Source organism: Mycteria americana, chromosome 2 (genome assembly GCF_035582795.1).
Source record: "Mycteria americana isolate JAX WOST 10 ecotype Jacksonville Zoo and Gardens chromosome 2, USCA_MyAme_1.0, whole genome shotgun sequence".
In the NCBI taxonomy this organism is placed as follows: domain Eukaryota; kingdom Metazoa; phylum Chordata; class Aves; order Ciconiiformes; family Ciconiidae; genus Mycteria; species Mycteria americana.
In genome coordinates, this window is record NC_134366.1 from 45,709,799 (window position 1) to 45,725,693 (window position 15,895).

Below are 15,895 nucleotides of genomic sequence, written 5' to 3' on the forward strand. Positions count from 1 at the left end.
ATCTACAGGACCTGTGGTCCCCATGGAACTGCATCACTAGAGAGTCCCTCAGCTAAGGGATGTCCTGAGAGCAGAATCTTCATCCTGGGTGGTCCTTGTGCAGGGTAGATACAAAATTTTTAACTTGTCTTCTGAATCTCACAATTCTTTCTGAAGCTTTTTTCCACCTCCCAGTGTGGGCAGCGCTCACTCCAACCCATGCAGAGCCCACTGTTTTACAAAATAGCTAGGTAAAGTGGCAGGGGGACCCAGGGAGAGACACAGACTCCAGTGGGCTGTGTGTGCTGGGTGTGGAAGCTACTGAAAAGCAATGTTCAGGAAGCTTTCTGCTAACAACCAACTGTGAATATTCATGACAAGAAATTCAACTCTTGCATTATCCAAAGTCCTTGATGTAAGTATTGACACTGACATTGTGCCTTGGCACTGTCTAATGTATTTATCCCGTGAGATCAGAGAACTAGGACTATGTAGTTCATAAAGGAAAGAAATGCATTGATTGAGCTAATGTCAGTTATAACAAAAATTCATCTGTCCTCCTTTTTCATTATACTGTTAGTAAACAATAAACTAAAGCAGCTTCTCAGCACTAGGCTTCCCATGGTGAAAACAGATCGAGCAGGGCAGACACTCCTGAATTCATGTGGTCTCAGCTGGAACTCCCTGTGCATGTGAGGGGACTTCAGATACTTAAGACCAATTGTGTATCTCTGAGAATTAAGCCCAAGTTGTCCTTTATAGATTTGTAAGGTTTTTTACAGAAGCCTCAATGGGTCCTTAAGTGAGAGTCTGGAGACTGAGAATCAGTTCCAAGCCCCAATAACGTGTTTAATTGTTGACCCGGTTACTCTTTTCTGAAATGATAAGGGTTTCTTTACATTCATAAAGATAAATACATTAAATATGTTTGGATATTCCACTGAAGGGCACAGTGTGTATACCTGTAATACAGACCAGCCTGCTGCTGTGTGATCAAGGGCCAGACGTTAAGCAGCAGTACCCCGTAGGATTGAGCCTTGGCTAACTTTTACTAGGACCAAATTCTTTGCCACAACACCTGTGACTTCATTTATGCTATTGGTGGAACTACATTTGGAACTACAAATGGCTCACAACATTTGTTTTAATTGTAGAGCTCTCAATGATTTAACTAATGATTTAACCCACCGTTACAGTGGACATTTAGACAAGCAGAATATGTTATATACAGGGGAGAAGTCACATTCCTACAGTTCTTCAGGGAGTCTGGCAAGTAACTAGATGGCTTTGGACTCCAGCACTGTAAATCACCTGCTGTTTGGCTGAATTCAGTTAAAATTCATGCAAAAAAATTAACCTGGGAGAGTATGGGGAGGTGTGAGTGTCTGGGAAGACCAGGGCAAGCAGGGGTTGGCCGGGGCCATGAGTCACACTCAAGTCAACAGAACAGTTTCCCCTAGAGATTGTGTAGCGGTGAAGGAAGCAACGTGAAGTAGTCTGGCGAGTAGGATCAGGATCTGGCTCAAAAAGAAAACAATAACAGTAGAGGTAAGAAACTGCACGACTACCGAGAGCAGTGCTTGCAGAGCCAGCAAAGACACCAGTTAATTCCCGGATATTTCAATTGTTGTGCTACAGAACTCAATGCTAAAGGATTTTGCAAAAAGTGGTCTGAATTAAAAGGCAATTGAATAATTCGATATCTGTGTATTAGAACTCATATGTGTTTGTGTGTAAGGTAAGGGAATGGCTGGCAACTGCATCTTGTAAGACTCTGAGCGCTGATCTTCTGCTGGGTTTAGGGAAGAACTCTGAGGAAGTCCAAGTTGAATGAGACCACTTTATTCTTTAAATTAACAGTTTTAATTAAAATCTATATATGTTTGTCTGAGTGAAGCTAGCCTGCTTAGGTATTTAAAACCCTTGTAGGTCTTTGCAGAACTGTAAGAATGAATGCTTCAGGTTAATGTTAAATATTGACACATTTAGAACAATACTACACAGCAGATGTCGTCCCAACATGTGACGGCAACATTAAAAGGCAGAATGAATGCAGCGGAAGCAGCTCTGGAACACCCTGCTGTAACATTCTCATTAGCTCCTAATCCGTAAGGCAGGAGAATAGCCCGACTGTACTGCGTACAATAGGGATAGTTGGCCTAATGTCTTTGGTGGGTTAGCATTCATAAAACAACTATTGAATTCAATTCTCTTTCTGAAGAACAAGGAGAAGGAGCTGCAGAAAATCATGGCCTGATACAGGCACACAGACGCTGGGGACACTCCTGTTTCTTTGCTCAAGTTAAGGAAAACACTGAATTTTAGCAACAATATTTTAATGGCTTTCAAAACAGTATGCTACCCGTATTCCAAGTATACATTCTATGTCAGCTATGTTCTTCATGGATTTTTTTTTCTATAGAAAACAATTTCATTGAAGTAATTTTTTTTCTTTTAGTTGAATGAAGACTTCAGAATTCAGCTGTGGGATTCTTAAATATGCTGTTCTCATTCCCTAAGGCCTTTCTCCAGCATTGCTGCAGAGTCTGCACCCCACTATGCAATTTCATAATGCATGTTTGTGACAGGCATATCAAACCATCCAGTTAGTTTAGAATTGAGGTGAGAGAGTGCTTTAAATGTAAATTTTACTATAAACAGCGGAATAAAATCTTGCAAGCACTTCCTAGCTCTGCCAGGAAGCAAAGCTATATTTAACTCATTTTAAAATTCATCAAATACATTCTGGGCTGATTCAGATCTTCGGTGTGTCTTTGAAGATAACATGTAGTGGAAGTGTCATACAGTCAGTTGTGGGATTGGGCACATTCTGAGATTCTTGTCAGTGAAGACATGCAGTGAGGACTGGATTGTAGAAAGGAAAGTACATATAGATCCAACGACTTAATATTGATACTTTATTTGAAGATTTGAACAATACCTGTTGCATTCAGTTCAAGAGCTTTTTAAGAAGTGCTGTACATAAAGAGATTAGTGCCATACCAATGGCAAAATTCTCATGCAGTCATGAATTTTAAAAAAGATTGTCTTGTAGTGCTTGGGAGAGACAGTATTTTAGAGAAGCTAATACAAAGTGTTGCTGTAATAATAATTTGCAGAAGTTTCAAAATGCATAGAAAAGATCCCTGGTTATTAAGAATAAGCCATAAGAATTTAGCTAGGGATTCTCTGTACAAAAGGAGAAACTCCCAAATATATCTTCCCCTTCCTTTATTTTTCCTGTCTCGAATTGCACCTCTCTGCAGCTTTGTATCCCTGTAAACTCAACTGCTGTTCTTCAAAGGGTTAAATATAGACTGGAATAAACCTGTCAAATTTCATGCTTAAATTTTTTGTAGGCATCATTAGATAAGATCAATAAGATTCCAAAAGGTTGTTTAGACTGGTTTTGTATCTGTAACCACTATATATATGCTGCTATCGTGTCTCTACTGGTTTTTTCATAAGTACAAATAGGAGTGTCTCAATTTTAGAAGCCATGTGAACAATCTGAATCTATCAGAAAGATGTTTGCTATTGCCTATATTCAGGTATGACCTGACTTTGAAGTTCAAGATTATGATTTTTGGTAGCTAGGTAATTCCTACCATTGCCTAAAATCCTTAATTAAAAGAAATAATAGGCTATACACTAACCAACAAACTCTAAACAGGAAATTGAAACAGTGTCATGCTTGTAATATGGTTTTATGCATCTTGATTGTAGTTTTCTAATATTCATTTGCCTTTGATTTTTTCTAGTACATGACTGCTGCTGCACCTATGCAAGGGACCTACATTCCCCAGTACACTCCTGTGCCTCCAACAGCTGTCCCTATTGAAGTAAGTGTATCTCCATCCATGAAAGTAGAGTGAAGGGGTAGCAGAACTCTTACCTATTATGCCTCCTTGCACTTGTTGTTTGAAAGGGGCCTAAAGTTACTTTATGGAATGGTGGCTGGAAGCTTCCAGCTTTTAAAATTAGGACTGCACATTTCTTTCTCTTTTTCTTTTCTTTCTTTCTTTTTCCTTCTTTTTTCTTCCCCCCCCCTTTTTTTTAATCATTTGCAAGGGCTCTTGTTTTGCATTTGTTTTGTTGTACAGCAGGACATGGAATAAAACATCAGTGATTATGACTATTTTTCCCCATGTACTTGGGAGGGAGATGGGAAGAGACAGAAAAACAAACCCAGCAGGCAGACCGTGAACCCAAAAGATTCCAAGAAGAGAAGATTGCAAGAGGGTTTGATGCGGTCCTTAGCAAGTATAGGTAATTGCTGAAACATTTAGCCACCAGAAAAAGTGATTGAGCAATGGAAACCTTCCTCTTGTATATACAGACGTGGAGGATGCTGCACTGACTGAGTGCTTTTCATCCTTGAGGAAGGATTCGCTCCCTCCCTCCTTGGGGCTGAGTCATGCTGATGACAGTCTAATGAGTAAGTATTTACTCAACCCTGTAGACCACAAGCTGCCGGGAGAGCGTCAGCTTGGCCTCCACTTCTGTGAAGCTTCATAAGGGCCACTGAGCACAGCAAGAGGAGGGAGCCTTGGCATCCTCTTCCCTTGTGTGCTTCTCTTTGGTGCTACCCTCTTTTAATAACTTCTCCCCTACTCTGGGGTAGTGGCGAGGAGTGCCAGGGTCTCTGTACTTCTGTCTTCAGCTGTGTGGACTTTGGAGTTTGTACTATTACTACTCTGTGCTTTGAGGATGCTGAGTTAGTGGTACTGTTGGCATGGCTCCACCAGCAGTCAAGTGGACTCATCCTGGTTTCTCCCGTTCTTTGCAATTACTGAGATTCCCAAATGAGGTCCCACAGGAAAGGCTGCTACTGTTCTGTCATACTGAGGTGGTCATGTTTTAGTCTTTATTGCCTCAGGATAATTTTGCCTAAACCTTTTTTGTTTACAAATGGGCCATGGGTGCCTCTTTTCAATTGCTATTCTTACGTATTAAACTGGGCAGATACAAATCCAAATTAAAAGGAGATGGTGGGATGGAGAGTGGCTCATACAGCAGTACTGGCTGCATACTGTGCTGCCCAGTGCGAATGAGAAATTAAGTTAATTCTTCCTGAGCCCTCCTCCCCATCACCCACTGGTATGTTCATGCCTGCTAAAGTAACATGATGTCATAATCATCTACTATAATAATCAAAATATTATCTGAATATATAGCCTGTCTTGCTCTGATCCAGTGATGATGATTATTGTTAATGTTTATCTGTATTCATGTAGCATCATGAACCAGGACCCTACTATGCTGGATGCTCCACAAGCAGAGACGAAAAAATACAGTCTCTGCCCCAGAGAGCTTACAATCTCAAGATGAGATGGACAAAAGGAGAAGGATAAAGACAAGGAAGTAGCCAGAAAAAGATAATACTGACAGTCTGTTAAGCAATAGATATGAATAATTTCTGAACAATGAAACTGATATTTTTAACAGATAATTTAAAATAAACTACCTGTTGTTTACACAGAACTCAAATAAAAACAAAGCAAGTGCTTTGTGCTCCCTCTTCTGGCTCTGTTGTGTGCAATACAGTAATAAAGCATGATCCCTGAAGAGACCTGCTAGTATTATTCGTGTGACCAACACACCAAGCATGAGAGTAAAGGAAAGAAAATATACCTTACTTCAAAAGTGTACAAAAATACTTAAAAGTAATATTATTCAGACTGTCTAAATAGGATAAGAAATAGTGCATTATGTTAAATTCATACATATCATCTTTTGTATGTTTACTTTTTTGCAAACGTATAAATATAAACTTCATTGGAGCTTTGACTTAACAGATAAAAGTCTTTAGTCTGAAGTAAATTTATTTTTGAAGGGAACATGCATAAAAGCAGTGTGTAGAGGAGTGCAGTATTTTTCTAAGGTGGCTAAAATTTTTGGATGTGTAGTGAAGCAGAGAGTGGGGGCCTAGATTCTGCCTTTATCACGTTGCAAATCAAACAAAATAAATGTGAACTCACTGTGAAGTTGGGGTAGGTAAGTGAAAATCGTAAGAGCCATACATATTGTATATATATTGTAAAAAAGATAAGAGGTAAAATCCAGGCTCCGCTGAAGTCAGAGGTTTTGCCTCTGGCTTTGAATGGGCAGGGAACTGCCCTCAAAGGTGGAGGTATTTTCCACTGCAGCGTGCGAGAGCAAAGTACTACAGGGGCTGGTACACTAAGGAAGCTTCTTGTTGCTGGATTAGCTCTCTAAAACTGGTGGAGTTTGTTGTGTTAGCATATGGTTCTGCTATCTCAAACTCTCTTGACCTCTAGAGAAATACAGGAATGGTGAGCTGGTGCTGAGCTCTTTTATGTGTAATTCACTGCAGTGAGTAAAATTAATAAGTTTTTCGTATTCTCATTTGATTCCCTAGGGTGTTGTTGCTGATACTTCTCCACAGACAGTAGCATCTTCATCACAGGAAGCCAGTGGTCAACAGCAACAGATGACAGTGGAAACATCCAGTGAACATGCGCCTGCATATTCTTACCAACAGTCTAAGTAAGTAGGCATACGCTTTGTAACCAGAAGGTTTTGTTTCTTGGTTATAGTGGGCCAAATTCTGCTCCCCATTTCAGCAATATAAATTCTGAGCAGCTTCGTTAAGTTCAGATGAATTCTGGATATATAGCAATGTAATCAGCAAAAGGTTTTGGCTGATGGCCTCACCTTGGCAAAATGTCCTTGAGTTCCTGCCTGCAATGATATGCTCTCTAACTGTCTGCTGCTTTTCTGGACTTAGAAGGATCTCAACAACTGCGTTAACAATCATTATGCTGGGCTAAAGCAGCATCTGGCGTCAGAGGTTAAAAAGAGGGCTTAAATTTTGCAGGGGTGAAAATATTGGCATGGTACACAGGTAAAGGTTTCTTTTTGAAAGTGTAGCTAGTGAAGCAGTATAAATTTCCCCAAGTTAGTATTTGTGATTGTGCAAAACTGGTGCCATGCAGACACTGAGTGGGCAGGAACCGGCAATGGACGAAGGGATAAGGAAGGGATGGGGAGAAGCACTGCTCTGTCTTTCTCCTGTCCTCTGCTCCCTTTGTTTGCTTCCCATGGAATACCTTGGAAAATTTAAAATTTATACACTGACAGCTAGATCTGGAGCTCCTAAAGAGTCCCTTCATCTTCAGAATAATCCTCAAACACTCCTCTTTGCCACAATAAAATTGGTCCTTATGAATGGAAGCTTACTTAGCAACAGGGTACTGACCGGGACCGATCAATGTTGGACAGATTCTAGGAAGGAGCCCAAAGCCAGTCCTTGATTAATACATGTATATTGAACGCCAGCATCACTGTGAAAAGAGAATTACACATTTTTTTTATCTTGGAGAAGGAAGTAGGCAAATAGTCAGATAAGAAAGATGTTAGATATGTCAGTGTATCATGACACAGTACTTATAGAGGCATAAGATATGAGCTGGTATAGGAAAGATTAGAATTATACGAATCTGTCAATTGCTTTACTTAATTTTTGACCACTGGAGGTGGAAGATGCATTTATTTGTCTAACATATGACTAACAAATGGTTTCAGATCACACAATGTCCCTTTTTGACTGCCATAAAGCATAAGACCTCAGTATTTCTTATGTCACGCCCATGTTTGTCTATAGGTACATATTACAAAAGCAATTGATCACAAGCTTTTTGTTGATGCACCCAGTCGGAGACCCGGTCTATGCATGGGTATCCCGTCTAGCCATCAGTCTCTCTAGTATCTGTAAATAAATGATGGCAAAATATTTATGGAATGTAATGGACAAAGAGAGAAATATATGTGACCGTAACGTCCTGTTGGCTTGTTTTGGTGACTGTGTTCTGTAGGAGTTTGGATCTGACCATTCCTGTGTTCCAGTTCCCTTTCACTTAAGTTTCAGATCAGAAGGATTTATGTTCAGAAGCCCTCATAAGGTGGCTGTGAGCAGCGGATTCCGGCATTTTTCCCACATAGGAGGAAAATACATTGCAATTCTTTATTGAAATGGGTGCTGTGTTTCTTGCCAGTCTGGTGAATTCCCACCTTCTCTGAGAATGAGATCCCTCATCTTTCCTTGTCAGCTACTGCCTTGTTGCAATGATGGATACACTTCCAATGGCACTGGCACTTATATTCAGAGGAATTTCTTTCTTTTTTAATCACACAGGCAGATCCACTACAGATTTTTTATTATGATTATTTCAGTATTTTTTTCTGAAATGTGCCCTCTATTTATATCTGCCAGTTGCGGGCAGAAATGCAAAGTGTGGGAAGCTGCAGAAACAAACCAAAATATACACAATCTCTGTCTTAAAAAAACAACTGCTGCTGGAATATTTCAGTAACCTTTAATATAAAATCAAGTGAAGTTATTTTGTAATTAAAATATAATTTTATTAATCTGGCCTTCGAAGGGCACATTTATTAATAGCAAGCATCATGCCCAATATACAGCTGTTTTCAAAGCGAGATGAGAGGAAGTAATTAACATGACCGAACAATGATTTTGTCAGATATAGGCAAAGAAAAAGGCAGACACTATAAAATTATTTCATAGGAGCTGATCAGTCAGGAGAAAAGTTATAACAGTGTATTTCATTATATCTATTTTCTTTGCAACAATCATGAAATTGCAGGCAACGAAGGAGAGGCAATGTACTCAGAATGAACTGGGTGGTATAAGGACTCTGTACTCTCTTTGTAAGTAAAAATAAACCACGAGACTTAAAATTTAAGTTCCACTTTTTTAATCAGCATACATGTTCTTTTATTTAATATGCTGGCTGCTGTACTTGAGGATCCCACCCATAGATGTTCAGAAATTATAACTTCATGTCAAAAACCTGGCTACCTGTTGTGTAGCAATATAGATGAAACAGCCCTTGGTTTCTGAGCAGAGGACTCTACTTTATGAGGAAATCGCCTTAATTATTTTAGACCCATACTCCCTTTTTTCCTTGTAAACCTTTAATTTTGTACATAAGAGTGTGAAATCTATGAAGTGGAGATAAATTGAGATCCTTCCCCCTGAAAAGTGTACTCTCTTACTTCTAAGCAAAACTCTGCTGGACAACATACTTTGATTTTAAATGTGGAAAGAATTACATTTTCCTGGAGTGTTTTGTGGACAAACTCAGTGACAGGTTAGATTAGAGAGTGTGTGCTGTGACCCTTCAGTGGAATTGGTCTTTCACACATATGGTGGCCACTCGACCCAGAGGGGCAGTAAAATTTCAGGAGGTGAGCATCCAACTTGAGTACTCCTACCAGAAGTTACGCATAGAAAACCCTAAGAAAATAATTAATTCTTGCTTTCCACATAAATCTGTTGTTACATTCAAAATACTAATTTTCAGGCTTCACGCAATGAGGAAGTCCTTTGGTAAATTTGGTATTTAAAATTGAAGTTAGTTTTATGTTTACCATCCCAGAGAAATAGTTCTGTGGCAAATGTTATGTCATCAACATTCTTCACAATTTAACTCCTAATATTAAAATTAATTTAAAACTAAGCAAGGCAAATGTGTTAATGCTTGCAAATGGAAAGGTGCTGGATTTTCTTGTGTTGAACTTCGGTTGGAAAAGGATTTTTTCCATGCAAGTTTTGAGGACTGTAGGAGAAGCAATAGCTAACCCTTACTGATAGCCCTAGACATGAAACAGTGTTTATACGTAGGTTCTACATCTCCCCAAAGATCTCATATAGTCTCGCTGAGATAAGTTTGATGTGACGTATCTTTAAATGATGTGAAAGCTCAAAAACACAAAATGAGTTATCTTCTGTAAGAAAAAGGTTGATAGTATAGCTTATCCTCTGTGCTAAATTTAGAAAGATTTGACACTATATGATCAAAAATTATATTTATCTAATTAATATTATCTTTAATGTTTCTACTAAGTTAGCCATAACTGGCTCATTAAGCAGACTGCTCCACAGTCTAACTGTTCTTGCCATCAGAAAATATGTTCTTTTTAGCAGATTGGATGTATCCTTTTATTGTAATTTTATCTTTCGTTTTATTATTCGTATCCAAAATAAACAGTGCCACTTATTATTATGAAAATATTCGCTCTCTTATTGTATTACTCTTGAAATATTTACACAATGTTAAGCCACGTATTCATCTCATTTCATTGTAGTTAGACTGCCCATTAAGTATGGCATTAACAAGAGTAAATTCATCTGCTTAGGATGTGTTAACGTCCCCAAAGCAGGAGTTCCCTGTTTCTGCCTGACTATTTTCAGCTTAGTGGTGGTATCATATTTAAACAGCTGCAAAGTTAGTTTAGCTTGGATAACTTTTAAAGGGAATTGGGTGGAAAAAAAGGAGAGGAGCCTATTTCAAAGTTGTTTTGACTTAATGACCACTTTAATTCAATTGTTTTTACAGACAATAAACAGGACTGAAGAATGTCGGTCTGAAATCTTTGCCTTGAATGGAGAAACTTCACTGAACAAGAAGTTGGCTTCCAGTTTGCACAGGCGTCAAATGAATGCTTTTTTTTTCTACCTTTCCCAACGAAAACAAAACAGTGTTTTTATGTGCTGTGCAAATGGTTCCGTCATGTAGTCTGACAATTTTATTTTTGCTATATTTTTTTTTTTAACTAAAGAAAAAACCCAGAGGAAAAACACTGGGTTGACATTTCATCTGGATGAACATTTGAATTCAGAATTTACCTGGAGGTGTAGCTAGATTTTTTTTTTTTTTTAACAGAAAAACTGATGATGTCAAGAGGGAGCAAGTTGAGATGAAAACCAATTGTCTTCCTCAAAAATTAAGCTACTCTTTTTCTCTCATTTTATTTTTCTTCTTGTTTTAAATCTAGAGTGGTTTTTTTGGTTTTTGGTTTTTTGTTTTTTTAAAGAAATGTTTAGGTAAGGTTTATCTTGAATCTTAATTGCCTTAATTTTAAGGACGTCAAAGGCTCTCAAGGCAAGCTGTCAACGTCTTGTTAGAAAACCTGAGAATGAATTGAAACTGCTCACACCGGTGCTGGTGCAGAAGTTTAATAGACTGAGTTTTTGGGGTGAACAAAAAATAAACTGTACAGTTTAAAAGAAAATGATTTTCTTCTTTTGAAGAAAAGTTGATGATAAAGGAACTGTGGCAACTGAAAGGATTGGAAAAATGCTGGGACTTTTATGAACTTTGTCTTAAGTGTTGACAGAAAAAATTCTAGAAGGCTAAAGCATTTTACAGTAAAGTTATTGAATTGAGAAAAAAACTTGCTGCATTATAGAGAATGCAGGGTTTTTTTCTTGCAGAATGCAGATTTTTTTATTTACAAAGCGTGATCGCTAGCAAAAGCATTAGTGCTTTTTATCTGCAGTCTTTTTTATGAGCTTTAAGAAGTTTTTAGTCTGCTTTGCTTGTCACATTGCAAAAACCTAGCTTAAGAGCATTAAAAAAAACTTAAGTAGATAGGAGCTTATGGTCAAAAAAGTGCAAAAAAAGCAATAGATAGAAGAAATTGTTGACAATTTCTGTAGTCTTTCCTAGTTGTGAACAAATGCAGCCTATGGATGGCCTATTTTATACCAAAGATGAAGTGACACCCTAACGCAGTCCAGAAGATAGAGGTTTTTTTCTTTTTTTATCTTTATTTGACCTACATGGCCGGACCAGTTCTTACTTTCTTGTTTGTTTAAACTATCTTCCACTGGTGTTTTACATACTGCATATGTTTATAGTGGAAATTTTGGAATAGTTGGTATTAGAAGCTTGTCGATGGTGTGCTTTGGAGAACATCCCAAAGCAAAGGGGAGTGGGTTACCAACTAATCTGTCCAGGTGGGCTTTAATTTTGATGAGTTTTTCTGTTAAATTGCCTGATCTTTGGTATTTCTACTGAAACAACAGTCTTCCTTCTGAATTCCGACATACCGCAGATTCATTTCTTCACCTCAGTCTTTGTCATCGTCCAGCATGCATAGCCACCTTAATTCTGCATTTCTTTTCAGTGATGCATTTGAATTGCCAGTTAGATGCAAGAGAAAGCAAACTTGATCTTTGTTCTCATTTTAGCTCTCCCATACAAGCAGTTGAAAGTTGACTTAATATTGTCATGCAGGCAGGAAGTTAAAAATTATTCTTCTCTGCTATGATTTCTGTTGTCTTAATATGTTGGCTGACAATCACTAATTAGTATGATTAGGCAAAAAAAGACACTAACTAAATTGAATCCACTGAAACCTGTTCTAGGAATGACACTTATTTTCCACAGAGAAATATTGATTCTGGCCCTTACTTTTTTCCAAACAAACAAACAAAAAAGGTGAGAAGCAAGTCAAAAGATGATTTTTTTCCTTATGGAGGGAGAAGAGAAGCAGCATTTAAATATATACATACATACACATATATCTATATGTAAAAATTAAACCAAACATTTTTAAACTTTCCTCCATCCAGAAGAGAGGGGAAGCTTCATCACATTTATTGTGGTGCATTAGAGACAGGGTATCCATTAAAAATAATGAAATTAAAACATATATATTGGATCAATCTGATTCAGCTGCCCAATTCTAAAAAGAGATCTGTGTTTCCCTAACCTGACTTTTTTGGGGAAAAGAACACAATTATTTTTTTAAATTGATAAAACAAGATCGTATTTTTTAATGGGGGGGTGGGAGGGGGGGGTCCCAAGTAAATGGCTGCTAGATATGCAACATAGAAAAGAGAGAAATGGGAGTTCACGTGGTTCTTCACCATAGAAAGAGGGCCTGATTTTCAGAAGTGGTAAAACTTCTGCTTTCTCCAGAGTAGTTGTTGATATTCAACACTTCTGAAAACCAGATGATGCCAAAGTAAAAGAACAACAACATCCACAACATGTTTTCAATTGAGAAAAAAAAAAACTTTCTGTTTCACATGCTGTCTCATTACTTGTTGCTTTTTGAGAGTGGCACTTGGATTTTGTCCTTGGATAAAGGTTCCCTCTTTCTTTGGAGGGCATATGAGGGAAAAAAATCTATCTAGCCTTATTTTCTTCCTTTCTACATGTACTCTCTTTCTGTCTCTCTCTGAATTCTTTGTACAAATAGAGATAACCCCAGGCACAAGTCAGTTAAGTATGAAATAAACACATTTGTTTCTGTGTTAGTTCTAACGTGACACACAAAAAGTCTCATTTACTATCAACAATGAGGCTACAAGGTAGCTACCATGTGGCTGATGAATATGCTGAGGTACCTTCTTGTTTCTATTCAGAACTCTGCTGCTTTATTTATACATTCAGAAACATTTTTCTTATGTTTTTCAGCAAACAAAGTTAAACAATCTCAGTGTTTTTTATTAAGCCAGACAGGCAACACGATATCACGATGCCTGTCACTTTAAAGTGTTTCAAGTGCATTCTGTATTAGAATTGTTCCTTTTTTTTCCATGCTATAATGTTTAATAGTGTTTGAAATCAAAAGAAACAAAGCAAAGAAGTAGAGGAAGAAGAAGAGGAAAGAAAATGGATCCCTTAAATACAATTGATCATCTTACTGATCCCCAAAAAACCAGTGAACTGGTACTTGAAAGTCTATGAATTATAAACAATGTGAGCCTTGAGTATAAACAGTCATAGATCACAAGGTAAGAAAAAAGCTTATTTGGAACGTACAAAATGCTCAGAAAGTGGTAACTTATTTGTAAAAGTTAAAGATGAGATGCAAGAGAACAGCGGAAGAGCAACACGCTGCATGGGTGTTGTCGTAGGACAGGAATACTTGGTGGCCTCTGAAATCTAAAACTGGTTTTCTTTATGTTCTGGCTAATAAGATGTTTCGGAAGGTTTATTATTATTGCCTGTTTGAGTTTCTGTTTTCTTTTCTTTTTCTTTTTTTGAAGACCTGAATTTGTAAAGTCAATATCTATGTCCGTCTTACCAATTTAGCTTTAAATATCAGGAGGGTTCCTGAAAGGTTGCAGAAACAGCTCTAGAAGTCTAAGGCAATGGTGCCTGGCCCAGAGGTCTAGAAGTAACATCAAATCCATAAGCTGAACTGCGTATGTACTTTCCATCACACCTGAATTCTTGTAAATAGTCAAATCTGGATGTTCAGGTTTGGTATTTTTGTTTTTACCTTAAAGGATAAATACAGAAGGGTTGTCAGAAAAATATGAATTATGGCTAGGAAATTCTGAATACCTGGGCTCGTCGCTTAATATTGAGGAAAAAAAATGGATACAGTGGAACTGAAGAGAGTATTATATGTGCAGGTGCTGACCCCAGCGTAGATCAGGGCACTGAAAAGTCGCACTGTTCCCAGTGAGATTGCTGAGGGACTCTTCTTCCTATCTGGCTCTACTGCTGGTTTTGTAAGCACTTTTCACCTGTGACAGTCAGGCCTCAAATTGTGGATGTCCTCTTATTGCCTTCCAGTGAAACAGACTCTTGACATGTCCTTAGCTTGTGCTTACTTGTATAGTTCTGTTTACCAAGAGACTGCCTTGGTTGTGTTGGTCAAGAAATCCACCGTAATGCAGAATGAGGCATATTTGAGAGCAATTGCATCACATTGTATCATCTTCTGCTATGGATGCATGCCCAGCTGTGGAAGATAAAGGCTGGTGATTAGAGAAGTGAGGGCTTAAACTTACAATGGGCAATGGGCTGAAGGATTCGAATGGATTTTTACTCAAGTAAAAATCAAACGAAGGGTATTATTTATGTATGTATGTGTACCAAAACTCAGCAAATTTGAGGAAGCCTGCATTGTAATAAAGTTTATTTTTAATATGTCATAGTATTTGGATCTATATTATGTTGTTTATGGTACTGAAGGATGAGACTGATACTAAGTGTTTAACAAATTGCCATGCTTCATGATTTTAAGCTTGATGGTGCTCCTCATGCCACTTCATTTTAATGCTGAGGTTGACATGAGCAAAACAGGTTTAGGCAGACTTGCTGAACTCCACCTATAGCAAGAGTCATGCTGAAGAGTGATAATGTGCTTAAAGTAATGAATCAATCCATTTTTAGTGATAAGACCAAATGTGGTAGTTGAAGATAGTAATGTTTGATACACACGTGGTCAACATTTCCTTTCAAAACTTTATTTAACATGAAATTGGTCCAGATATAAAAGAAGTGCCCTAGGGTAAGGGATTTTCCTGGTCTTTCTCAGTAGCCCATGTGAACTAAGAAAACAGTCACGGTGTGATGGAAATGCAAAACAGAAAACAACAAAAACGCTGACATTTGGTGTATTAGTCTTTTCTGTTTAATGACAATTGACTCTAGTAACGATGATTCCTTTCATTTCTAATATGCATACACACAATCATGCGCGCACACTTTCTCAGAAGGAGGGCTGAGTGAGCAGCAGACCTCTCCTCTCCCTCAGTGGAGCAGATTTCTAGAATCTCAGCAAGCAGCAAAGATGCAGTGTAAGGAGAGTTATTTTCCCCTCGAAAAGAGCACCAACTTTTTCTGTATTGCTCCTGTCACCCAAATAGGCTAGAGCGCTGTATGTACCCCAGAGATTTATTCACCTTTGTGCCTCAAAGCAGGCAGAAGAGACCCTTTCTTCTCCCCTTTATTAACATGCTCTTTGTTAAAATTAAACAGAAAATTATGAGAGAAAAGCTGTAAAAAAATAAATCCCAGTGTTGGTTTAGCTTTCCATGATGAGAAAAATTCTTGTGTTTATTTCAGTTGTTCAGTTCAGTTGTTAATTCCCCAACAGTGACAGCTGAGTTCTTTCACCTTAATAAAAATGTGTAATGAAGTGAAAAATGTCAGCCTTTGACAGATTCACAAATCCATTTTTCCTTGTAGGGCCAAAGCCTGCAAGGTGTAAGCACCTTCCAAGATCTGGATCTGTTGTCCTTAAGAGAATATCTGCCCAACATTAATTTTCTGCCTTTAAGTGTCTTTCTCTTGGATAATAATTTTATGAATTTGGCGAAATTTACAGTCGGTTATATTTT

General features: G+C 37.9%; 1 protein-coding gene across 7 annotated transcripts in view; it reads left to right on the forward strand.

Annotated features, from left to right (window-relative positions):
• The window catches only part of RBMS3 (RNA binding motif single stranded interacting protein 3), a 723,228-nt gene extending 708,524 nt beyond the window's left edge, over nt 1-14,704 (forward strand). For 3 of the 7 annotated variants that reach the window (XM_075493193.1, XM_075493197.1, XM_075493196.1), the window contains 4 exons: nt 3,741-3,821; nt 6,362-6,489; nt 8,607-8,670; nt 10,362-14,704. In XM_075493193.1, coding sequence (XP_075349308.1) covers nt 3,741-3,821; nt 6,362-6,489; nt 8,607-8,652 — 255 coding nt within the window. In that variant the 3' untranslated portion in view covers nt 8,653-8,670; nt 10,362-14,704. Of the gene's footprint in view, nt 1-3,740; nt 3,822-6,361; nt 6,494-8,606; nt 8,671-10,361 lie in introns of those variants that run through there. The other 4 variants (XM_075493195.1, XM_075493199.1, XM_075493198.1 and 1 more) reach the window with 2 other exon arrangements.
• Nucleotides 14,705-15,895: the final 1,191 nt, after the last annotated feature.